A 26,465-nucleotide genomic window follows, 5' to 3' on the forward strand; every position below is an offset into this window, starting at 1 on the left:
TTGAGTAGTGTTGGTTTTGAAAACAACAGTGGTTGACCACAAGGGAAACTGTATTTTTATTTTAATTATTAAGTAATAAACCACATGGGAAACTGTCTGGGTAAATTGTAAATAATTTTGGGTTAAACAAAGAAACACTTACTGGAGCAAGATTTGAACATATCTTTTCTGGAGTACATGTAACTCGCCTATTCCCTACCAACTGAGCTATTCAGTAGCCCTAATGTTAGCAGTTTCTGTATTTTGTCTCTCGTAGTTTAGTACTTCAGATTGGGTTTCCATTCATAAATTCCTAAGAATTGCAAATAATTTCTATCAATATTAAAGCAGCATTCTTTTGTTGTTGTCTGTAGGGAACCAATGCTGTAACCAGTAGGAGTGGACCACCCAAGATGGCTGCCAAAGATCCATTTGGTGATGATTTCATGGATACTGAATTTGACGATGATTTAAGTGACACTAATCATGATGAAGTGGATTCATTTGATGTCAACAGCAATCTCCCTGATGAGACTGCTAATCAGAAAGGTAAAAAGAAAAGCCCCCCCCCCCTCCCAGAATACACAAAGCTGTCAGGCAGAAAACCTCCATAGAATTTTGGTATAACTGTTAAGCAAGGTTCTTCTGTGGTTAGCAAGATTTTTCATGAGGCTATGATTCTGACTGAATGTTTCATCAGTTGGAGCACCACTGTATCCTTTTACAGTACTTAAACTGGTTTCTAAGTAGTATTGTATTTATTATACACACATGGAGGTCAAGTTAATACACAATACATTTGGTCTACGTCCAGCAGTATGGGGGTCTGGTGTACCTGTTTTTCAGAGTCTGGTGTACCCACTTTTGGGGTCTGATGTACCCCCTTGTCAGGGTCTAGTGAACCCACTTTTGTGGGGGTTTTGTGTACCCGCTGTATTATGTTCAGTGTCCGGATTGCCAAAAACATTTGGTATCCAGCCTAAAATAAAGACAGTTGATTTTGATTGTAGCATTGTGTTTGCACTGAGTCTTTCTGATTTGCTTGTTGCAATGTCCAGATAATCTGAGTCTACTGTCTAGTGATTCACTGTCTGAGTGTGAGCAGCTAGCATTGAAAGCAGCTAAGTGTCTATGTTCATGGAGTCTTACTGGTGGTGGTAAGCTGAGTCAAGAGAAGCAGATTGCACGATCTGCACTCAGCCCGTTCAGTGTTCAAGAAAAACTACTAGACTTGTTTGAACAAGATGTAAGTAGTTTATTTGTCAATTTTTTGCTCCATATTGCATTCAATATGATATCCAATCAAGCATTGTGATTGTGTGTTCATGTTCGTTGATACTCAGCCATGACTATTCGACCATTCGGTTTTTAAATACTGACAAATTAAGAGAACTTTTTTGATTTGAAGGCTAATCCAATTTGTTTTTTTATTCAGGTTTGGGATCCTAGTTCTGCATTTGATGTACAATTGGTAAGTTTCAAGTTGATCATAACCATTACGTAGCTAAATATTTATTAAAGCGATGTTTAAGTTTGGCATTACAACAATTTCCTTTATTTTGACAAATGAGAGAATGGTATGAATGCCTCAGCTGTCAGGTGATGTATTCAGCCAGAATTGTGGCGTGTGGCGTGTCGTTCACCGGATCCCAATTTTGGTGCTGTCAGCAGCAGAGTGTGGGTTTGAATCCCGGTCATGACGTTGTGCTCTTGAGCAAGGAGCTTAACCATTATTGCTTTGTAGAAAGTTTGGAAGGTAGAGCACCTTGCTCTACCAGCCAGGCTCCTAGTGGATGATTCCCATGCCTACAACCTTACAGACTGTGAAGGGGGTAACCCTTTTTCAACCTCGGGAGTAGGTGGCAATGTGTCCCTAGTGGCAGTTGATTTGGGTCGACAGCCCAAATCAAGTGTAGCCCTCACTTTGAAGTGCTTAATGCCTTCTGATGTTAGGCAATTTCTCATATAAAAACAAATCATAAATAAATAAAAATTGAGAAAACTGCTAATTTGATACGTCATTATTGTATGCAATCAGGAATCAATATTAACCTGTGTCTATTGTTTCTTTTCTTGATGAAGTATTTCTTGGTTGCAGATGCATTTATTGCATGTGATGAGATACCAGATGATGCTCACATCAATGGTTTGCTGTATGCTTTAAAGTAAGTCTTCATTCTCACTCTTGAATCAGCACAAAAGTAGCAATTATTATATTTAGTTATGAAGAATTCCTGCTCTTTGATCTTCTTCTCTAGCACTGAGGATACTGTTGCGCAAAACTCCTTGGAATCTATAACTCCAGTGGTTACCAAAAGGTGCAAATGCCATCAATTCAATGTACTTCACGTACATGTAATGTGGATCATAGTTTGAAATTTTTTTGGTCAGCAATGACTTTCAACTCTGTTAAAAAACACTTGATGATACACCAACATTCCTAAAAGTGAATGTATGCGGTTGTTTTTTTGGAATACACAATCTGAGAAGAGTTACTCTCTCAGATTCAATTGTTGGAGAATACAAACTGATATAATTTAACATAACCACATTACTTCAAAGTGAAATGATTCTTAAAATGCTATTTTATTGAAAGCTGCTGTACTTCTTACCAAGTAAATGTTTATTTCCATTATAATGGAAATTAATGCATTAATGTTAATGTTAATGCATTAATGCTAAGAATGACTACCAAACATATTATACATTCCCTTTAAGAGTTACTGACATTCTTGCTACTCCAACCCTGTTATATGATTGTTCCCTTTAAGAGTTACTAACATTCTTGCTACTCCAACCCTGTTATATGATTGTTCCCTTTAAGAGTTACTGACATTCTTGCTACTCCAACCCTGTTATATGATTGTTCCCTTTACGAGTTACTGACATTCTTGCTACTCCAACCCTGTTATATGATTGTTCCCTTTAAGAGTTACTAACATTCTTGCTACTCCAACCCTGTTATATGATTGTTCCCTTTAAGAGTTACTAACATTCTTGCTACTCCAACCCTGTTATATGATTGTTCCCTTTAAGAGTTACTGACATTCTTGCTACTCCAACCCTGTTATATGATTGTTTCCTTTAAGAGTTACTGACATTCTTGCTACTCCAACCCTGTTATATGATTGTTCCCTTTAAGAGTTACTGACATTCTTGCTACTCCAACCCTGTTATATGATTGTTCCCTTTAAGAGTTACTGACATTCTTGCTACTCCAACCCTGTTATATGATTGTTTCCTCTAAGAGTTACTGACATTCTTGCTACTCCAACCCTGTTATATGATTGTTTCCTTTAAGAGTTACTGACATTCTTGCTACTCCAACCCTGTTATATGATTGTTTCCTTTAAGAGTTAATGACATTCTTGCTACTCCAACCCTGTTATATGATTGTTCCCTTTAAGAGTTACTAACATTCTTGCTACTCCAACCCTGTTATATGATTGTTTCCTCTAAGAGTTACTGACATTCTTGCTACTCCAACCCTGTTATATGATTGTTCCCTTTACGAGTTACTGACATTCTTGCTACTCCAACCCTGTTATATGATTGTTTCCTCTAAGAGTTACTGACATTCTTGCTACTCCAACCCTGTTATATGATTGTTCCCTTTAAGAGTTACTAACATTCTTGCTACTCCAACCCTGTTATATGATTGTTCCCTTTAAGAGTTACTGACATTCTTGCTACTCCAACCCTGTTATATGATTGTTCCCTTTAAGAGTTACTAACATTCTTGCTACTCCAACCCTGTTATATGATTGTTTCCTTTAAGAGTTACTGACATTCTTGCTACTCCAACCCTGTTATATGATTGTTCCCTTTAAGAGTTACTAACATTCTTGCTACTCCAATCCTGTTATATGATTGTTCCCTTTAAGAGTTACTAACATTCTTGCTACTCCAACCCTGTTATATGATTGTTTCCTCTAAGAGTTACTGACATTCTTGCTACTCCAACCCTGTTATATGATTGTTTCCTTTAAGAGTTACTGACATTCTTGCTACTCCAACCCTGTTATATGATTGTTCCCTTTAAGAGTTACTGACATTCTTGCTACTCCAACCCTGTTATATGATTGTTCCCTTTAAGAGTTACTGACATTCTTGCTACTCCAACCCTGTTATATGATTGTTCCCTTTAAGAGTTACTGACATTCTTGCTACTCCAACCCTGTTATATGATTGTTTCCTTTAAGAGTTAATGACATTCTTGCTACTCCAACCCTGTTATATGATTGTTCCCTTTAAGAGTTACTGACATTCTTGCTACTCCAACCCTGTTATATGATTGTTCCCTTTAAGAGTTACTGACATTCTTGCTACTCCAACCCTGTTATATGATTGTTCCCTTTAAGAGTTACTAACATTCTTGCTACTCCAACCCTGTTATATGATTGTTCCCTTTAAGAGTTACTAACATTCTTGCTACTCCAACCCTGTTATATGATTGTTCCCTTTAAGAGTTACTGACATTCTTGCTACTCCAACCCTGTTATATGATTGTTCCCTTTAAGAGTTACTGACATTCTTGCTACTCCAACCCTGTTATATGATTGTTCCCTTTAAGAGTTACTGACATTCTTGCTACTCCAACCCTGTTATATGATTGTTCCCTTTAAGAGTTACTGACATTCTTGCTACTCCAACCCTGTTATATGATTGTTCCCTTTAAGAGTTACTGACATTCTTGCTACTCCAACCCTGTTATATGATTGTTCCCTTTAAGAGTTACTGACATTCCTGCTACTCCAACCCTGTTATATGATTGTTCCCTTTAAGAGTTACTGACATTCTTGCTACTCCAACCCTGTTATATGATTGTTATTTATGTCCTTATAGAACTGTTGTGTCCAGTCATCGTAAAGATCATGCGTTATGTGCAGCAGCTTTTAGTCTCTTCTCAAGACTGATACCATGTCTTGATTGTGGCACGGCAGAAGTGTCACAGACACTCAGACAAGCTAGAGATGTTGCACTACGTCTCATCAATGCAATTTGGTAAGATACAAATTAAATGGACTTGATTCAAGAACAGCTGGTAAGAAACATATTGTCTTTGAAGAAATTCATTTCAATTGTGTTTAAGGTTACACTCAGTTTACAACATTTTGTGGTAGCCCCGTTTTGTATAGTTGCTTTGTTGCAATAAGAAAGCAATATACCACAGATGACGGATAGGAAGCCACTATTTCAAAGGTTTTTCAAAGGTTTGAGCTTAAGTTTTTGATCGATAATTTAACAAATTTAGAATGGTAAGATATCAAAATTACAATGAAACGAGAAACACACACCTTATAAACAAGTTTAAATAGTATCTACTAAAGTAGCTGTTTAAATACTACCACAGAATCTAAAATAAACCCCTGGACTATGTTAGATATTTACATTCAGTCCCTTTCTAATTATTTCACCATGAGGATCTTGCAACCTTGTTCCCACATGCACTTTTGACACATACACAAGCTGCAAAATCTTCTGGAACGTTTTGAAGTACACTTAGCTCTTTGACATAGTAAGCGCAACTTTAATAGATGTTAAATTTGCATCGGGATAAAGATTGTTCATTTTGGTTTTACCCATATACACCGATGTGTGTTAGCACTGTACACTCATTACTTTCCCGAGTTCTGGAAAAAAAAAATATGCATAATACTCGGATTGGATTCGAACCCACGACCTTTGCTCACTGGAAAAGACTTTATGCCACTGGCCTCGAGTCTCAAACTTTCTAATCAACAATACTGCCTTTGTTTTATTTGTGATTTTTGTAGGAAACTCCAGTGTGACTTCACCCCTCCAGAACGTCTAGCCATTGCCAAGTGCATACATGCTCTGGTTCTGATTGACCCCATGGGAAAATGGACTATTCTGAGGTCAAGGGTCAAGGAGAGTGGTCAAGGTGATAATGATCTGAGTGCTCATAGCTTGATGTACATGTTAGTCAGAGATGGAGGCAGTCATACAGTCCGAATGTACATGGCTCTTGCAATCAAATGGTATGTACTATTTGTTTTTTTCTCCTTAACATAAGGGCAATTGCCAAGGTGCCTTGTGCTTATGCTGTGGTGCCCTTTGTAAAGTTCCAATACAAATTTAAATGTTCTTCTGAGAGGTGCCCCTAATCAGACCAAAATTGCTATCAAGAGTGAACTTCATGGCCTGTAACACCAATGTGTGCTATGTCCCTTCATCAAGAGTGAACTTCATGGCCTGTAACACCAATGTGTGCTATGCCCCTTCATCAAGAGTGAACTTCATGGCCTGTAACACCAATGTGTGCTATGCCCCTTCATCAAGAGTGAACTTCATGGCCTGTAACACCAATGTGTGCTATGCCCCTTCATCAAGAGTGAACTTCATGGCCTGTAACACCAATGTGTGCTATGCCCCTTCATCAAGAGTGAACTTCATGGCCTGTAACACCAATGTGTGCTAAGCATTGAGTGCTAACACTGTGTGCTTCCTTATTTCCAGTGTCCTATGAAAAACATCCACAGGTACTTAACAGATATTCTTTATCCTTGATGTAAATTTAACATCTGTTTAAACTAATGCAGTACCTTCTGCTAAAACATTGGATTCAAACTGCCTCTAGCTACTGTAAAAGCTTTGTGGTCTAGTGGTAAGACATTTGCTCTAGAAAGGCGAGGGTTGTGGGTTCGAATCCACCCAAGAATATGCCTGTGAGTTTACAAAGGCCTTGGGAAAGTACTGAGTGTACAATGCTTAACATACATCAGTTTATGGACTTAACACAAATAATATTTGTTATCCTTAATGCAAATTTTAACATCCATTTTGAAAAAACATATTGAAATAGAATATTACTTGTAGCGCTCGCAACATAAAACAACAGCTGCTTACATAGAATTAACCCTAGCCTTTTATGGAGTGCCTCAATAGATGGATTGCACTAAGCGTCAACGGCCGCCATATTTGATGAAACGTGAAACTAAGGGCTGTGCGTAGCGCGTACACGCATACACTTTCCCCTTGTTTATCATCAAATTATTATGGCAGTAGTCTTTGAAGAACATGTAAAAGCCAAGTCAATTTATTATAAGTTATCACACAAGCACGAGTGGAATGCGGAAAAGCGCGTCTGCGTCCCATATCCAACGAGGCCGAATGGGACGCAGACGCGCTATATTTTTCCGTATCTTCCAGTCTCACTTGCAACGTGCACAATTTGAAAGTTCAGAGCGTTATTTTACGCGCACAAACTTTAGAATGTAATTTTTGCACTGTCCGTATACAGAGTGTGACAAAATGACATTTCACAATACGCACTTTGTAATAAAAACAGAGGAAATAGGATATAGTTATTATTAGTTATTATTATTATTATAAAACAGAGGTCAGAGCATATATAGTAGTTGGAACTTTTGATTCGTGGATTAGCGCGTACTGGAAGATAACAACTTTAGTTGAGATAGAGATGCCCCTATACTATGAAAACTGACTGCCCTCACAAGATTTCAGCATCGGTCTTGCTACTTGTCTATGATTCGTTGCAACCATATGTTGTGTATTTTTTATAACTGATCAAAATCAGAATTTCATTTCAATTTTGAATGAAATGCACATTTCTGGCACCAATTCTATTGTGTTTCTTGAAACAACAAAGAATCACTGCCTCCCTGACCCCACGTTGAAATGACTTGTACATAAATGAGTAAATGATTGGATTAATTACTGAGTTAATTACAGGAAAGCATTGAGGCTAGCTAAAAGATCCATCCTGCTCATCAGTTATAAAAGCTATTGTATACAGAGTTAGAAACGGAACCCATAACATGAAATACGCTCCTACAATAACTAGGACAACCCTAGCCACCTTCCTCTGTGCTTTCATCAACTCATTTGCAGGGGCGTGGTTGTTATTGCGTCGTTGTAGTGCAGCAGTTTTTCTCAAATTTAGAGCGATTTTGCCGTAGAAACCAATTTGAAAACACATGGAAAACAGAAAGCTTCCTGTGAAAGTTGCGAATTCTGCGATATATGTTACTGAAAATGTGTAGGTGCCCTGGACTCGGAAACATTCAAACGTTGTCAAATCTTTCAAAGAGAAAAAAGCTGGGGCGTAACCTAATATCATTAACAATGGTGCGATCCAGACTACTGTGATCATTAAAAAGGTCTTGACATGTGTGAAAAACAGAGGATAGTGCAACGAGTGCACAATAGCTATGTAGCGCTCAAAAGTAACCAACAATGTAGTGTTGGATGACACAGATACAAAGTACCACACTATACTTTTTCTGCGAAAAAGCGCACAGACTATAACAACATTTGCACCGTTTGGAATAAAATGCTCCAAGAATATAATGTTTGTTAAGCAGACTAAGAGGTCTACCAGAGCAAGATGGCCGATCAGTAAGTTGGTGATGTTGTGCATGAATTTAGCTCTGATGATCGTAATGCAGACGAGAGTGTTGCCCAAAATGCCAATCATGCCTAGAGTCAGCGACACTGCAAAGGAGACGTTGTCTTGGTCTAAGCTGGTGCTGTTTGTTTCATTCATTGTGCACTGATGTGGATTTGTTCTTGGTAGCATAGTAAATAACTGCACAAACATAAAAAAATAACTTAGAGATAATAAGTAATATTTACTGTCAATAAATAAAGTTTGGAAAGTGATAAATGAACCAAATAATGGTTTTAAAGTGTCTTGTTTAAGGACACATTTGACACGACTACGACTCAAACCCACCCACACGTACACGTTGCTGATCAGAGCTTGGGTCTGTTGCTTTTATCCGCTCAGCTACAACACACATTAAAATCAATCCCCAGCTCAGGTTTAAGAGAAAGTGAGCCTTACAAATGCTGTCTTATTATAAAGCTGGTATAGATGTGTTAGTCCAATGACAGAGACATCACACAGTAAGTGTTTGGCTAATATCTAACAAATAGATTACTAAGGAATTTGCTGTTGTCAATTTTACTGCCAAATTGTTGCATTAACTTAGAGGGTGGCTCCAAGGTTCTATTCAGTTTTGTGTTGCATTCATTTTTCAGTAGATAGAAAGTGGGGAAAAAGTTAAGTCTCTTAAACCTCATGTTAGAATTGTATAACAATCCCTTCTATTTGATACCCAACCAGTGTGAACTTTTTCAACATCCAAAAACATTTGATTTAAAAAAAGGGGGTCTATCTTTAGAGACTTGTATTTTTATTTACCATCTTTCATATATTAATTTTGGTTTTTACCCATACACCGATGAGTGCATCACAAAATCCAATTTCTTCTTATAGAGCCGCTCTTAAATATCAATTCACTTACCAGACTTTGTAACATATATCCAAGCAAGGTTGATCAAGTTGGTACTGCTGACTGCTGCAACACAGGATGCAACACAGGAATAACTCCCTGAATAATCATTTGTAAAATTCAAGGTTCATTATGTCCTGCCTCTCCAATACGTAAATAACTGAACCAAAAATCCTGCCCACCTTCACTTACTCAGATACCTAAATTGACTCCAACTCAAAACACTGTCCGTCAATATTACTCCTATACCTAAATTGACTCCAACTCAAATTCCTGTCCGCCGTTATTACTCTGATACCTAAATTGACTCCAACTCAAAATCCTGTCAGGATTCATTACAAAGAGCCACGCCTAAGTAAATAAAAAATGCATTAACCACAAATTGCTGTTTACATGGCATCAGAGATTCATCTTGGTTTATTAAAATTCAACAAACTACTGCTTCTCCTCTTTTATTTAATAATTGAAAATAATAATAACAAATAGAATAGCTGTTGCAAACTGCTTACCAATCAAAAGGACCTATGGTCCAAAACAATAGTTAGTGTCCTGTTGTTTGGACCCTAGCAGAGTCTTTCTTGAAGGCTAAATGATACTAATACAAATTAAAAAAAAAATAGTTACAAACTTCATTTCTATAGCGCACATCTCCTGTGGTCTTGGCCTTTTACAAATATACTAATAGGCCTAAACTAGAAATAAAACGATCTAAGCAATACTATTCTTACAAACAATTAAAGGGATTAATCCAAATTGTCTTCCTCCATGGTCCAATGCTGAGACATCAGCCATCTCAGGTTCCCTTGTATAAAACCTTGGTTAAGAGAAGCAATTATGGTTAAGTGCCTTGCTCAAGGACACAAGGAAAGTGTCGCGATCAGTGTTAGAACCCACGCTCTGCTGATTCATCAACTTTTTGTAAGTTTCAACTTCATGAATTTTCAGTAAAGTTTCTATTCACATTGAGTTTGATGCAGTAGACTGCTCAATCACAACATACCACTTCAGACAAGGGAAAACTACTGGAAGTTATCATAAGATACGTACTTACTAGTAAGCCTAGATGACTAGTGTGGCTAGTCTAGTGATCACAGCCTTGGATTAAAATATCTCCCTACACCGCCATGTATTTAACAACTTTTACTTTTGCTGTGATTTAAAACATGGGCTTCATGTGTTGATGTTTCTCCCTGTCATTGATAAAGCCATACAGCAACCCATAAAAACCTGGCAATGCAGCACTCCTTTTGTAACACCAAACCCTTAGTTACACATACACACTTCTGGATGTGCATACTCTGTTGTGACTGGCTCACAGATTGTCAGATCTAATAGTCTTAACCATTCACTGCAATTAAGCAGTACCAAGGCCATTGTAAAGATCATAGATTGGTCATTACTCCAAAACATAATGGCCATAAGCAGTACGAGGCCATTATAAAGGTAGGGTCATAGATTGGTCATTACTCCAAAACATAATGACCATAAGCAGTAGAGGCCATTATAAAGGTCATAGATTGGTCATTACTCCAAAACATAATGACCATAAGCAGTAGAGGCCATAGATTGGTCATTACTCCAAAACATAATCGCCATAAGCAGTACGAGACCATTATAAAGGTAGGGTCATAGATTGGTCATTACTCCGAAACATAATGGCCATAAGCAGTAGAGGCCATTATAAAGGTCATAGATTGGTCATTACTCCAAAACATAATGACCATAAGCAGTAGAGGCCATTATAAAGGTAGGGTCATAGATTGGTCATTACTCCAAAACATAATGACCATAAGCAGTAGAGGCCATAGATTGGTCATTACTCCAAAACATAATGGCCATAAGCAGTACGAGACCATTATAAAGGTAGGGTCATAGATTGGTCATTACTCCAAAACATAATGACCATAAGCAGTAGAGGCCATTATAAAGGTCATAGATTGGTCATTACTCCAAAACATAATGGCCATAAGCAGTAGAGGCCATTATAAAGGTCATAGATTGGTCATTACTCCAAAACATAATGGCCATAAGCAGTAGAGGCCATTATAAAGGTAGGGTCTCAGATTGGTCATTACTCCAAAGCATAATGACAATAAGCAGTAGAGGCCATTATAAAGGTCATAGATTGGTCATTACTCCAAAACATAATGACCATAAGCAGTAGAGGCCATTATAAAGGTCATAGACTGGTCATTACTCCAAAACATAATGGCCATAAGCAGTACGAGGCCATTATAAAGGTCATAGATTGGTCATTACTCCAAAACATAATGGCCATAAGCAGTAGAGGCCATTATAAAGGTCATAGATTGGTCATTACTCCAAAACATAATGGCCATAAGCAGTAGAGGCCATTATAAAGGTCATAGATTGGTCATTACTCCAAAACATAATGGCCATAAGCAGTACGAGACCATTATAAAGGTAGGGTCATAGATTGGTCATTACTCCAAAACATAATGGCCATAAGCAGTAGAGGCCATTATAAAGGTCATAGATTGGTCATTACTCCAAAACATAATGGCCATAAGCAGTAGAGGCCATTATAAAGGTCATAGATTGGTCATTACTCCAAACATAATGGCCATAAGCAGTACGAGGCCATTATAAAGGTAGGGTCATAGATTGGTCATTACTCCAAAACATAATGGCCATAAGCAGTAAGAGGCCATTATAAAGGTCATAGATTGGTCATTACTCCAAAACATAATGGCCATAAGCAGTAAGAGGCCATTATAAAGGTCATAGATTGGTCATTACTCCAAAACATAATGGCCATAAGCAGTACAAGGCCATTATAAAGGTCATAGATTGGTCATTACTCCAAAACATAGTGGCCATAAGCAGTACAAGGCCATTATAAAGGTCATAGATTGGTCATTACTCCAAAACATAATGGCCATAAGCAGTAAGAGGCCATTATAAAGGTCATAGATTGGTCATTACTCCAAAACATAGTGGCCATAAGCAGTACGAGGCCATTATAAAGGTCATAGATTGGTCATTACTCCAAAACATAATGACCATAAGCAGTAAGAGGCCATTATAAAGGTCATAGATTGGTCATTACTCCAAAACATAATGACCATAAGCAGTACGAGGCCATTATAAAGGTAGGGTCATAGATTGGTCATTACTCCAAAACATAATGACCATAAGCAGTAAGAGGCCATTATAAAGGTCATAGATTGGTCATTACTCCAAAACATAATGGCCATAAGCAGTACAAGGCCATTATAAAGGTCATAGATTGGTCATTACTCCAAAACATAATGACCATAAGCAGTACGAGGCCATTATAAAGGTAGGGTCATAGATTGGTCATTACTCCAAAACATAATGACCATAAGCAGTAGAGGCCATTATAAAGGTCATAGATTGGTCATTACTCCAAAACATAATGACCATAAGCAGTACGAGGCCATTATAAAGGTCATAGATTGGTCATTACTCCAAAACATAATGGCCATAAGCAGTACGAGGCCATTATAAAGGTCATAGATTGGTCATTACTCCAAAACATAATGACTAGGAAAAACTTGCCTTGTAAGAAGCACTATAATGTTTCGTATAAGATTCAGAGAAACGGTTCCCTTCTAAGGAATGTGGTTTTACAGAGAGGGATTTAAAAACATTTCAGTCTGAGAAGCAACTCATGCATAAAATGTTCCTTCCAGACTGTGTTATCAATTACAGATTATTATTCCCTACATGGACATTAAATCACTCTAGATTTTCAGCAATCTCTCTAGAAACAACTTTCAAAATAAAAAACTCACAGAATAGTTTTATTGTTTATAAAAACAATGGAGCGGTTTCCAAAAACCAAAGGATGTATACTTTGCCTTTAATACAAATATTGTCAGTGAAAACAGTGCCATTATCTGGTATCACTAATGGCCAATATAGAGGTAATATAAACACACTAATTACAGCTGACATGTCTTCTTTTTACCCCTTGCAATTAGTATACTTACTTAGTCTGGCAGGAAGTGTTTACATTTCATCTATTGTCTGTGAAAACAGTGCCATTATCTGGTATCACTAATGGCCAATATAGAGGTAATATAAACACACTAATTACAGTAGTCTTGGTGCAAGACGTTTCTTGTTCCCTTTTCACGCACACCGCGGCCAATTCACCGACAGCGCGCGCACCGACTCACCTGACTTATAGTCCACTCACCGCCCTGGAGGAACGTCTTGGTCCGTGTGCATATCGCTCGGGAAATTCCGAGCACATTCCAATCATTCCGTGCTGCGCTAGGCCTGCATAACTCTGACGTAGCAGTATCAGCATAATTTCCCACAGTCTGGTATCTGTACGTCTTTGGTGCAACGCAACCAGAAACAGCCAGGCTTCCTCGTATGTTAGTTGATGTGTAGGGCTTGTACATTTACGTTCGTCTTTTAATTTTTGTAAACATGATTGCTGTAGAACGATGTGCGAATTTTAGTTTGCCCTAAAATACGTTTTTGGGGAAGATTTTGAGAATTTTTGTAAGTGCAATTAATTGAGGGGAATGGAATCTTAAAATGTTAAGAACGAGGATGTTTAGCAACAGAGCTAACAGAAATAGATCGATGTACACGAACATGGGATTTTCTGGCATTTTTAGTCTTGGTCCAAAGGGTAACTTTGTAGGTAAAAATAATTATAGGGTCACAGTGCCTGAAAGTACTTTTATGCAGAAAAAACTAAACACTACATCCGAAACTTCCGTATCATACTCACACAGCTTGGTCAAAATCAACCGGTGGACGACCACCATTAAATATCTAAGCCTATGAGTAATTTGACACGTCTTCGCGAAGATAAGAAGCCCAGACACAACACCACGTTGGCATTCGGTTGTGTACTGTGTGCATGTGTACAAGAAGGTACATGTACATGTCAGTATCCTTTGTCCACGGCTCCACGCACTTGGCCACAATTAGACGTGACATGTAATGGAGGACAATTTTGGCGAACGATTGTGATCAACTGTGTTTTATAGTTAAGTGCCGATAGCCATGCAGGATATCTTTCTTTATTTTCGAAATAATGTGCAAATATACCCATACAAGTTACAAGTTCTCTCATCTGCAAATAAAACACTCGACTCCTCGAGTCTTGCCGATGCGGTCAGCAATATTGTTATAGTATTTTTTCATTGACTGACAATTTCTTCCCTCTAACAATCGATCGCAACCGCTGATCTCTAATAAATAATAACATAAAGATCAGTGATCGCCTTTGCATGCGCAACAAAACGAACATGGTGTGTATTTCCCCGGGTTCCCGCCGTAGCATGATGCAGCGAGGCTTTTACTCGACACGTCGGGTGCATGCAAGCATAGAGTAAGGATGCAAGTTACCAGGCTGGCCCGCTTGTCTGTTTCCAGTTGTGCGCGTGCGTAGTATTTTGTTGAAACCCACACGTTGAATATGTATGTGAGGTCACATAACTCAAACATGCACACGGACCAAGACGTTTCTCCGGGGCGGTGAGTGGACTATGTCAGGTGAGTCGGTGCGCGCGCTGTCGGTGAATTGGCCGCGGTGTGCGTGAAAAGGGAACGAGAAACGTCTTGCACCAAGACTATAGTTACAGCTGACATGTCTTCTTTTTACCCCTTGCAATTAGTATACTTACTTAGTCTGGCAGGAAGTGTTTACATTTCATCTTTTTATTGAGAAAACGAGCCTTGATTTCACCAAGAGTTAATAAATGATCCCAATATTGGATTCATATTGGTACAATAGCTGATTATAATCACAAAATGAAGTCTGGGCTGTTCACCTTGTGAAATGGAACAGTCCAAATTCAGTGACGCTATTGTGTGTGTTTTGTTATAATACTTATTTTGTTCTTTATTATTTTGATTGGTTTGTTGTGTTATCGTTTCTCTTTTACTGTGCCTTTTGATGTACTTGTATTTGTTGAGGTCAAATATCTTTTAATTAATGAAGTGCATTAATTCCGTCTATACACCTCATACTTTGATCCTAGTTATTTGAACCAACAGCCTGTATTTGATGTTAAATATATTGTCAAATATCAAGTAATAAACCACAAGGGAAATTGACAGAGTACATGTAAGTTCTTAAATAATTTGGGTTGAACAAAAACAAATTGACTGAAGTGGAGTTTGAACCAACAACCTACTTATGAAAATGCCAACACTCTAACTGAGCTATCTAGCCCTATGGTGATGGTCTCCCTCGACTGTCAATATTTTTTATTTAAAAAAAAAAGTCCTGCTTTGTACATTTTGCTTTCTTCAAGCCTAAAGTATTTGTACCCAGTCAGTTTCCCTCGTTAAACTTGAAATGAACTATTTGAAATTAACTACATAATATAAGGTGTATCCTTCCTGTGAGTTTTTATTTACTAACACTGTGATTTATTTACAGCCTTTTCTGTCATCCAAGTAAAGATGGAACAGTCAGTACACCTTTTACTAAGGAGATACAGAATCAGGCATTTGACATGGTGTACCAGGCAGCCCAAGATGCCATGGATATCAAGGTAATATTCATTACATTGCATCAAAGTGAGGCTTGGTGGAACATAGACTGGTACCTTAGTGTGGTTGTTTACTTGGGTAATACTTAGAAGCTGTACAGAAACATGTGTGTTTGTAGGCCTGATTAAATTGGCCCTACACTGTGTTTATGTGTGTTGGTAGGCCTGATTAAGTTGGCCCTACACTGTGTTTATGTGTGTTTGTAGGCCTGATTAAGTTGGCCCTACACTGTGTTTATGTGTGTTGGTAGGCCTGATTAAGTTGGCCCTACACTGTGTTTATGTGTGTTGGTAGGCCTGATTAAATTGGCCTTACACTGTGTTTATGTGTGTTGGTAGGCCTGATTAAATTGGCCCTACACTGTGTTTATGTGTGTTGGTAGGCCTGATTAAGTTGGCCCTACACTGTGTTTATGTGTGTTGGTAGGCCTGATTAAGTTGGCCCTACGCTGTGTTTATGTGTGTTGGTAGGCCTGATTAAGGTGGCCCTACACTGTGTTTATGTGTGTTGGTAGGCCTGATTAAGTTGGCCCTACACTGTGTTTATGTGTGTTGGTAGGCCTGATTAAGTTGGCCCTACACTGTGTTTATGTGTGTTGGTAGGCCTGATTAAGTTGGCCCTTCACTGTGTTTATGTGTGTTGGTAGGCCTGATTAAATTGGCCCTACACTGTGTTTATGTGTGTTTGTAGGCCTGATTAAGTTGGCCCTACACTGTGTTTATGTGTGTTGGTAGGCCTGATTAAGTTGGCCCTACACTGTGTTTATGTGTGTTGGTAGGCCTGATTAAGTTGGCCCTACACTGTGTTTATGTGTGTTGGTAGGCCTGATTAAATTGGCCCTACACTGTGTTTATGACTTATTATGATTGGTTGTAATGCACTATGAAACCTTGAAATTACCTTTTGTTAAAGTTCAAGATGTGACAAAAGTTACGCTTTGGAAGTCATTTTTGAAGTTGTGTAAGCTTTGACTGCAGTCATTGATTAAGAAAGTAGTAAGTTATAAGTTAAAATTCATTGCGTGCACGTAGAGTTACACTCCAATGAGGCCATTAGTGCATGTATGGACTGGCAATGAGGTCATTAGTGCATGTCTGTGTGTGTCCCCCCCCCTATAAGGCTGTGAGTGACCAGTAGATGATTCTATTTCCCAGGACCGAAGGCCACTCAAGGCCTGAAGGGTGGTAGATGTACACTAGTCACAGCATTATGCCAGTCCATAGTGTTTATAAACAAACATCATTCCAAAGTATAGAATAAGAGACTATTGACCATACAGTTGAAAGTCACGTTGTTGTATTGTTACCATAGGGACGATTGAAGACCCAAGATCAAGCTGAGCAGTCAGCTAATCATACAGCTAGTCTGTTAGCGACTTTGTCTACGATGGCTCGATACAGTCCAGCCTGTGAGAAGAAGACTGTGTTTGCTCTGATGCAGATTGTTACCCTCAATGGAATCAACATACCACTCATGAACAAAGTAAGCAGTTTCTTCCTTTCAGTTCAGCCATTCTGATTGCTTGGGATTAGATCACAGGAGTGAATGGCTGAGAAAATTGGGTCAAAAGAGCGCGCTATCAGATGATGCGTGCACCGTGCAAATTTCACAAAATAAATGAAGTGTAGCTCTCACCTTGAACTGGCTGTCTTGTTATTATTATTATTTAGGTGTTCGGCCAACAGCCGAACAACTATTGTTATTGTTCTGGTTTTTTTTTGGGTTTTTTTCTCGTGTTCTTCTTTCCCTGCGAACCTTCTCCAGCAATTTTAAACAAAAGTAAAGCTTGTACAAACTTAAAACGTACTATGTACATAGGCAATAGTGAATCGATGAAACCGCCACTTTTTGGGAATGATGACGTCATTGATGACGTCATGGCAAGGTTTTTAAAGTTAAAACGACATTTGCTTTTCGCTGTATCTCAACGAATATGAATGCTATGATGTTCATACTTGGGCATCAGATAGATAAAGACTTGGACAACATTTGAAAAGTTAACGCCAAAATCGTATGACCTTAACTTCCGGTCATTACCCTGGGTCAAAGTTCGCCTTCGCATTTTTTCATCAAAAAACAACTTTTGAGCTTTAAAGCAAAAGTAAAGCTTGTACAAACTTAAAACTTACTTTGTACATAGGCACTAGTGCGTAGATGAAACTGCCACATTTTTGGATTGATGACGTCATTGATGACGTCATGGCAAGGTTTTTAATTTTGAAAACTGACCATTTGCTTGTTTCTGTATCTCAACGAATATTGAAGCTATGATGTTTATATTTCAGCATCGGATAGATAAAGACTTGGACAACATTTGAAAAGTTAACGCCAAATTTGTGCGACCTTAACTTCCGGGTCGTTACCCTGGGTCAAACTTCGACTTTCGTGTATTTTACATCAAAAAACAACTTTTGAGCTTTTAAACAAAAGTAAAGCTTTAACAAACTTAAAACTTACTATGTTCATAGGCAATAGTGAGTGGAAGAAACCGCCATATTTTGGGAATGATGGCGTCATTGATGACGTCATGACAGGGTTTTTAATTTTGAAAACTGACCATTTGCTTGTTGCTGTACCTCAACGAATAGAAAAGCTATGATGTTCATATTTCAGCATGGGATATATAAAGACTTGGACAACATTTGAAAAGTTAACGCCAAAATCGTACGACCTTAACTTCCGGGTCGTTACCCTGGGTCAAAGTTCGCCTTCGTGTATTTTACATCAACAAAACAACTTTTGAGCTTTTAAACAAAAGTAAAGCTTGTACAAACTTAAAACTTACTATGTACATAGGCAATAGTGAGTAGATGAAACCGCCACTTTTTTGGAATGATGACGTCATTGATGAGGTCATGACAAGGTTTTTAATGTTTAAAAATGACCATTTGCTTGTTGCTGTATATCAACGAGTATAAAAGCTATGATGTTCATACTTGGGCATCGGATAGATAAAGACTTGGGAAACATTTGAAAAGTTAACACTAAAATCGTACGACCTTAGATTCCGGGTTGTTACCCTGGGTCAAGGTTCGCCTTCGTGTATTTTACATCAAAAAAACAACTTTTGAGCTTTTAAACAAAAATAAAGCTTGTACAAACTTAAAACTTACTATGTTCATAGGCAATAGTGAGTGAAATAAACCGTTGGGAATGATGACGCATAGATGACGTCATGACAGGGTTTTTAATTTTGAAAAATTACCATGTGCTTGTTGCTGTATCTCAACGAATAGGAAAGCTATGATGTTCATATTTCAGCATCGGATAGATAAAGACTTGGACCATATTTGAAAAGTTAACGCCAAAATCGTACGACCTTAACTTCCGGGTCGTTGCCTGGGTGAAAGTTCGCCTTCGTGTAATTTACATAAAAAAACAAACTTTTGAGCTTTTAAACAAAAGTAAAGCTTGTACAAACTTAAAACTTACTTTGTTCATAGGCAATAGTGAGTAGATGAAACCGCCACTTTTTGGGAATGATGACGTCATTGATGACGTCATGACAAGGTTTTTAATGTTTTAAAATGACCATTTGCTTGTTGCTGTATATCAACGAATATAAAAGCTATGATGTTCATACTTGGGCATCGGATAGATAAAGACTTGGGAAACATTTGAAGAGTAAACACTAAAATCGTACGACCTTAACTTCCGGGTCGTTACCCTGGGTCAAAGTTCGCCTTCGTGTTTTTTCGATAAAAAAAAACAACTTTTGAGCTTATCTACGGCATAACTCAAAATTGAGATCGATTTGAACCTTGAAACTCAACCGATAGTTGAACCTTCAAAATGACGTTATCGGGTATTAAATAACAATAAAACAACGTTTAAAATTTGTAAAAATCATATGGCGCGAAAATTTTTTGGGGAATTCCCAACAGCGCTCTCTTTTTGCCCACCAAAGAGGGCGCTGTTGATTATCAAATCTGTGTACAGCATCAAGTGCAGGGGAGAGCTAGATTTTTAAAGGGCTTTCATAAGTTGCAAACAAAAAAACTGATGCCAATCTCACACAAACATATTGCATTTGTGAAGAAACAAGGCGTTCAAATTGTGATACAAGTTTAACTATAAAATAATGACACATTGTATAAAAACATCTTTATGGTTCAATGTTTTTGAACTACGTCATCACGTAACGTCCAACCGAACACCGTGTTTTTGTAATTAACAAAAAACACTATGTCTAGTATTATTATTTATTTGGCAATTCACATAAAAATGCGATCTCCCATTAAATAAAACCAAATAAATGAAATCAGAAATGTTTTCTGTGCAGGTTCTACACAGTATATCAGACAGTCTACAGTACACCTCAGTCACCGTCTTCATGGAGACCCACTTGAGTTTTCTTCTTTATCAATGGCTTCTGGAGAAGTATTTACTCACTCAGTTTCCTTACCAGCTCTTAGGATGCCAGACTGAGCAAGAGTTCTACCGGTAAGATTGAGTTTAAAGGTAGTGTCATTGATTGACAAGAGCTCTTGAAATTAATGAGCATAAAACTTTGGTGTGAAGCACTGCAGCCTTTGGTAGCATGAAGTTGGTATACTTTTTTAATCTATGGAATTTTGCATTTGGGATAAAGAATATTAATATTAATCATATATAATGTTTAAGTTCACTTTTCTGGGAGTCCTTGGCTTCACAACCAGAATAAATGAAAAAGAAAGGTTTGTGATTTTGATTTAAAGGATCAATACAATACTCGTCACACATCGAGGTTGGAGGAGTGGAGTGGAGGTTAAACCCAAACTATGATTCTGATTTCTTGTTAGGAGATATCACCGAGTAGTAATTCCTCATCTTGTTACCATGGAGTCTATTGATACAGTACAAGACATCGCAAAATCCCTCCACACTGACTGGACACAACTCCTCAAAGACTCGTTCCCACAAACCATTGCGCATATCCTACCCCTGTTTGCTAACACAGGGGCAGCAGAGGAAGGTATTGGAAGTGAAGATTATCAGAAGAGGCGTAGTGGAGCCATTAAGGGATTAGCAGCGCTTGAAGGCACCCTGGGAAAAGAGGTCAGTATTTGGCAGATAACTCTTCTTGTTGTTGTTCCTCTAGGTCTGGATCTAGGTCTGGATCAAGTCAAGCTCTCTCTGTCTCTCCACTAAAGTCGTGGCTTTTAAAGTGTCTCCATAGTTGGGACTTCCCCATACTATTGCAGAAAATACATCCCCTCTGATATCTTCAAAGTAATGTATGTACAAATGCGCAAATCCGCTGAGCAGCGTTGTGATGACTTTACAGCACACCATTTCTTCTAATCGCTTTCCGTTCACACTAATAAAGTGCAAGCAGTTTGCTCAAAATTCTGGACACCTCAGCAAATAGACGTCAGAATAAACTCAAGATTTTATAGACTTAAAAGTTTGTCTGCATCTTGCGAATTTTGACTGACTCATTGTGACCCTTTTGATGATGGAGTTTAACCTCTTCCTGTCCAGAGCTGACTGTGGTCAGAGACGTGCTATTTACTCCATCGGTCCAGCAGAGTGACTCTTGGTGAAAGGCTTCCTTCAACAATGATAAATAAATGTGTGTTTTTCATTGCAGGCAATAGATAGCATGATACAAGTCAATCTAGATCAGATTGTAGTGGAGCTTCTTGCCATGCTGTATGAACCACACTCTGTAGGAAGTAGAGATGGAACTCAGTTTACAAGGTAGGAATGGCTCAACAGTCAAGCAGTCTGTCTGTCGGTCTGTCTGTTTGTTTGTCTGTCTGTCTGTCTGATGGTTGGGCTGTATGAACCACACTCAGTAGGAAGTAGAGATGGAACTCAGTTTACAAGGTAGGAATGGCTCAACAGTCAAACAGTCTGTCTGTCGGTCTGTCTGTTTGTTTGTCCGTCTGTCTGATGGTTGGGCTGTATGAACCACACTCAGTAGGAAGTAGAGATGGAACTCAGTTTACAAGGTAGGAATGGCTCAACAGTCAAGCAGTCTGTCTGTCGGTCTGTCTGTTTGTCTGTCTCTGTCTGTATGTTTGTTTGTCTGTCTGTCTAATGGGTGGGCTGTATGAACCACACTCTGTAGGAAGTAGAGATGGAACTCAGTTTACAAGGTAGGAATGGCTCAACAGTCAAGCAGTCTGTCTGTCGGTCTGTCTGTTTGTTTGTCTGTCTGTCTGATGGTTGGGCTGTATGAACCACACTCAGTAGGAAGTAGAGAATTTGGCTCAGTTAGGCTCAGAATTATCAAGCCATATTAGCGTGTATCTGTTGTTTAACTCCATTGAGTTATTTTTCCAATAGTTTTCTCTTAACTTAAAGGCCTGCTTTGCAATGATTCTGAATAATTGTCTGTACTTTTAAACACAAGTTTTTGTATTTGCTTTTTGTCTAGTGACAGAGATCCGGAGCCCAATCCACCATTCTTTACTTCCTACACCATCAAGGCTACCCTGGATTACTTAACTACATGTCATGCTGGTAGTAAAGCTCTAACGTTGGTCACGCTGCTGGCTAAGACACAGGTAAGTTCCTTTTGCCTCATTGAGGGCACTGTTCGACTTCTCATGCAACGGGTTTATTGGTGAACCATCCCCTTTAAACCACTGGTTATTTTTGTATGAAGTAATTTCCTCACAACTAAAGTTTTTGTTTGGCTTACAACTGTTGGGAGATCAAGCAAAACACTAAACCATTATTGCTGTTCCATCGGATGGTATGTAAGCAGTTGTTATTGTAAAGAGAAGGGGTTCGCCCCAGTGTTCCTGGTTTGATTGGCTGCATATTGTGCCACAGCACCTAACTATTACATTGTGCTGTATAAAAGGAAAAGGTCTCATACTTCAAAACATAGCTCCACATACCTTTCAGGACAAATACTGAATGCTAATGAAGTCTACAGCACCTTGTAAACCATTACTTGGTGCTGTGTAAAGGAAAAGGTCTCATACTTTAAAAAGTAGGATTATATTCAGATATATTTGAGGTACTGGTTTTCCTGTGAGTATTTTGAATACTTTTCTGCTGTAATTGGAGGGCCAGTCCTCAATCCTACCCCCATAATCCCACCCCTGACTGGGATGTACCATTTCACAATAAAACCAAATGTTTCTTTTCACTGATAGATTGATTGATTTCCAGAATACTTGTCTTCTGTAATTGGAGGGCCAGTCCTCAATCCTACCCCCTTAATCCCACCCCTGACTGGGATGTACCATTTAAAACAATAAAACCAAATGTTTCTTTTCACTGATTGATTGATTTCCAGGACAACATTCAGAAGATTCTATTATCCCTTCACATCAAGATTTCTAAATCTCCTGGTTATCATGAGAAGCAACGTATACTCCTAGCCTATCGTCTCTTTATCTCACTACTCCTAGCTGAGCTTCCTACTGGTGGACTAGGTGGATCTTGGGCAATGGTCTTACAAGATGTCATCTATACCTTAGTACATAGCCTACAGGAAGGACAGGAGTTAGGCAAGGGGTTAGAGCTAGGGGAAGGCGGACGTCTATGTGGTCTGTGTGTGGATCTATTACATGATGTTTGCATGACAGCGCTCAAGTGTTGTGCTGAGGTTTGTTAAGTTAAAATCTAGACTTGTATAAGCTTGATGTATACCATTACACTAGCCCTATGTTAGACACTTCCTCTGTGCTGTACACAAATACATAGCCCTAAATATGAGAGTTCGTTTCCGGTGTGGGAATATTCAACATTCAAATTTTACTTGTAAGAAGCTACTCATCTCACCGGATTGATATTCCGTGGCAGCATATATTTTTTGGCGGTGGGTTTTGGATGTCAGATATTCCTTATAAATTTGTAATATTGTGAAATATTTCAGTTTAATATGAAACATTCTTCAGACTTAAACATAGTTCATCACGCTAACGTTTGTATGTATGTGGTCATTGATGGAATTTTCTTTTAAGTCATAGTCAACTCGATGCTATTTGGCGGACCCAATACTGAAGTTGAAATTTTTGACCGGCCAATGGCATACTCGGTTTTAACCAAAATTCCCAATAGAACTTAAAATGTAATTTTTACAGGTTTATCAATTGGATAGGTATGGCAGTGGTATAGGGTATACTGTTGGATTCTGATGGGTTTATAACGGTTTGTATTGGTTATTTTACAGGAACTTGGTAAGCATCTATGTGTGATGATAGGAGCTCTAGTACCATTAATGGAAACAGATGATGCTGTTGCTAATCAGGTAAGCAATCAGGCCTCTCGGTCCAGTTACGTAGAGGTGATGAAGTACAGTAAGTAACTAAGCATGAAACAGTTTTGCTTACCAGATTTAGGTAACCAACCAACGTACTATGCCATATGTACCCTTTGTGACTGGTTTTGTGCCAACTTTTGCTTAACAATGTTTAAATTGACTCCTTGGTCAATTTGACTCCTTGACTACTCTGAGTCGATAGCGAAACAGTAGACGTCTATCCCTTGAGTGGATCAGGGGACTTCTAGCAATGATCTTCACTACTGCACAGTGAGATTTATTGTGCTTTTTGCTGACTTTGGTTTAGTTGAAAAAAATGGCTTTGTCATTAATCAACCTTCTAGTGATAGACAATGCGGATACACTTGGCCCTTCTCTCAAACTCCTAGATCCATTCCCAGACTCAGCCAAGCTTGCTTTATGAATGACTACTTGATGTCTTTATTTTCTATTCCACCAGGCTTTGTCATTAATCAACCTTCTAGTGATAGACAATGCGGATACACTTGGCCCTTCTCTCAAACTCCTAGATCCATTCCCAGACTCAGTCAAGCTTGCCCCGGCCAGGGCGGCTCAACAAGCAGTCAAATATGAGGCAGGAGAGTTCACTCTAATGGAGGTAAATTAAATCTTAAAACTACTGGTTCACTCTTGTCTCCATGTCTGTGGATAAGTTTGTACATACTGTCCTATTGTACATACTTTAGTAATCTACAAACAAAATGACAACAAAACACGCATAACAGGTATCCTAGTGAATCAGAATCAGCCTTCCTTAATTGAATCAATTGTTTTTGCATTCCTATCAGGAAGTGCAGCATTTCTTAATGGTTGGTAAACAGGGAGGTGTTTTAAGATTAGAGGGATTGAGGCATCTACATCATCAGCTTGCTACAAAGAAAGAAGAGTTGGCTATCATGGTACAGCAATGTGCAGGTTAGTATAAGACCTGGCTATGGCTGTGGGTATTGGCTTCAGTGATGATGTTGGAGAATGGGAGTATCCAGCAATCTTACAATATCCACAGTCAAAGCCATTAATTCAGACAAAGCCTTAGAACAGCCCTCTTGATGGAGATAATGGTACAGCATCCCAATACTAGGTTCGTTATCCTATTCCAAAGTGTGAAACCAACTTCACTCAAACAATGAGCAACTACAGAAAACTTCATCCAATGTTCATGTTTAGGGATTGCTTGTGCAGCCTGGGGCCAAAGCTATTGTTCCGTCGCAGACTAAGGTGAACAAAGAAACAATTAGGATGACAGTGTGTCAGTGTTAGTGGTTTTTGTGTCTTGTTTGATATGGTTTTTATTTGATTACACGCCCAGCAGCTTGAGTGCCACTAACATGATGAATATGAGAGTGTTCACTTTTAGGAGTGGGGGGAAAACCCCATGGGGGAGAACCCACGCAATCAAGTAGGGACTGAAAACCCAATCCACATGAAAGGCTCAGGTTCGAGGTGGGATTCAAACCAGGGTCCTTAGATGAAAGGCAGAGAAAGAAACCAATGAGCTAACCTGACACCCAAATGTTTACAATGAATGATGTTACGTTTTCTTATAGAAGGATGTGATAGAACCATCATTCATCTCCTAACTGAGCTGGTCAAGATAAGTGGAGCTGGAGATCACGTCTTAGGATCCAAGGATAACGTCTCACAATCACTGAAGGAAGAGGCTGGTAAGGAACATTGAAATCATTGTAATCAGAAAAGTCACTGGAATCAAAGAAAATCATTCATATCTTCATTTAGTTCTTTCTTGAAAAAATAAACAACTTAAAAAATTATGATAGGACTTTTTGATAATAATAAAACTAAAAAGTTATAGAATTGCTCCAGAGCTGTGTATTGAGAGAGTTGCGACATAGAGGGACCAGTTTTCTTCGGTCACATTGTTGCTGTTCGCCATGTTGGGGTCCTAATCATTATAACCCAATGGGCACCCTGTATTCACCAATGCGTTTTGGTATTGTTTACTTTGGGTAACGTTGCCAACTCAAGCTCTGGTGTTTTTGATCAGCTGAGTGTTGGTTCAAGTCCTGGTCGTGACTCTTGTGTCTAATAAGCAGACACTTGACTATTATTGCTGCATCTTTTGGACAGATCCACATACCTTACAGGATAAAGTATAATAACTTTCGAGGGCCATGAGCGTCACTGAGTGATGGATTTGAGTGCAATATAAGAAGCCATTATTATTATTATTATTATTATTATTATTATTATTATTATTATTATTATTCTAATTACTGCAGGTCGTTGTTTGGGTGACATTGGAGCACCTAATCTATCTACAGTAGCATTACATTGTGATGAAGCTGAGAATGTTGCTAGTTACACCACTGCCTTGAAGGTGTTTGCTAAAGATCCAATCATGTCTAGGCATGTTGTTATCATTCATCTACTTCAACAGTATCTCTCAGATCCAAAGTAAGACACTCCAATTATCATTCATCTACTTCAACAGTATCTCTCAGATCCAA

At 38.5% G+C, this 26,465-nt stretch overlaps 1 protein-coding gene across 1 annotated transcript in view; it reads left to right on the forward strand.

Annotated features, from left to right (window-relative positions):
• LOC117296527 (serine-protein kinase ATM-like) overlaps positions 1–26,465 on the forward strand; it is a 65,920-nt gene that overhangs the window by 4,942 nt on the left and 34,513 nt on the right. Inside the window, exons 9-26 of the mRNA XM_033779498.1 lie at positions 354–528; positions 1,038–1,225; positions 1,415–1,450; positions 2,062–2,144; positions 4,825–4,983; positions 5,757–5,981; positions 15,658–15,772; positions 17,082–17,252; positions 20,053–20,213; positions 20,552–20,807; positions 21,343–21,452; positions 22,135–22,264; positions 23,008–23,319; positions 23,887–23,964; positions 24,437–24,595; positions 24,786–24,912; positions 25,545–25,661; positions 26,238–26,412. Coding sequence (XP_033635389.1) covers positions 354–528; positions 1,038–1,225; positions 1,415–1,450; positions 2,062–2,144; positions 4,825–4,983; positions 5,757–5,981; positions 15,658–15,772; positions 17,082–17,252; positions 20,053–20,213; positions 20,552–20,807; positions 21,343–21,452; positions 22,135–22,264; positions 23,008–23,319; positions 23,887–23,964; positions 24,437–24,595; positions 24,786–24,912; positions 25,545–25,661; positions 26,238–26,412 — 2,777 coding nt within the window. The remainder of the gene's footprint in view (positions 1–353; positions 529–1,037; positions 1,226–1,414; positions 1,451–2,061; positions 2,145–4,824; positions 4,984–5,756; positions 5,982–15,657; positions 15,773–17,081; positions 17,253–20,052; positions 20,214–20,551; positions 20,808–21,342; positions 21,453–22,134; positions 22,265–23,007; positions 23,320–23,886; positions 23,965–24,436; positions 24,596–24,785; positions 24,913–25,544; positions 25,662–26,237; positions 26,413–26,465) is intronic.

The sequence above is a fragment of the Asterias rubens genome, chromosome 11 (genome assembly GCF_902459465.1).
Source record: "Asterias rubens chromosome 11, eAstRub1.3, whole genome shotgun sequence".
NCBI classification, from domain to species: domain Eukaryota; kingdom Metazoa; phylum Echinodermata; class Asteroidea; order Forcipulatida; family Asteriidae; genus Asterias; species Asterias rubens.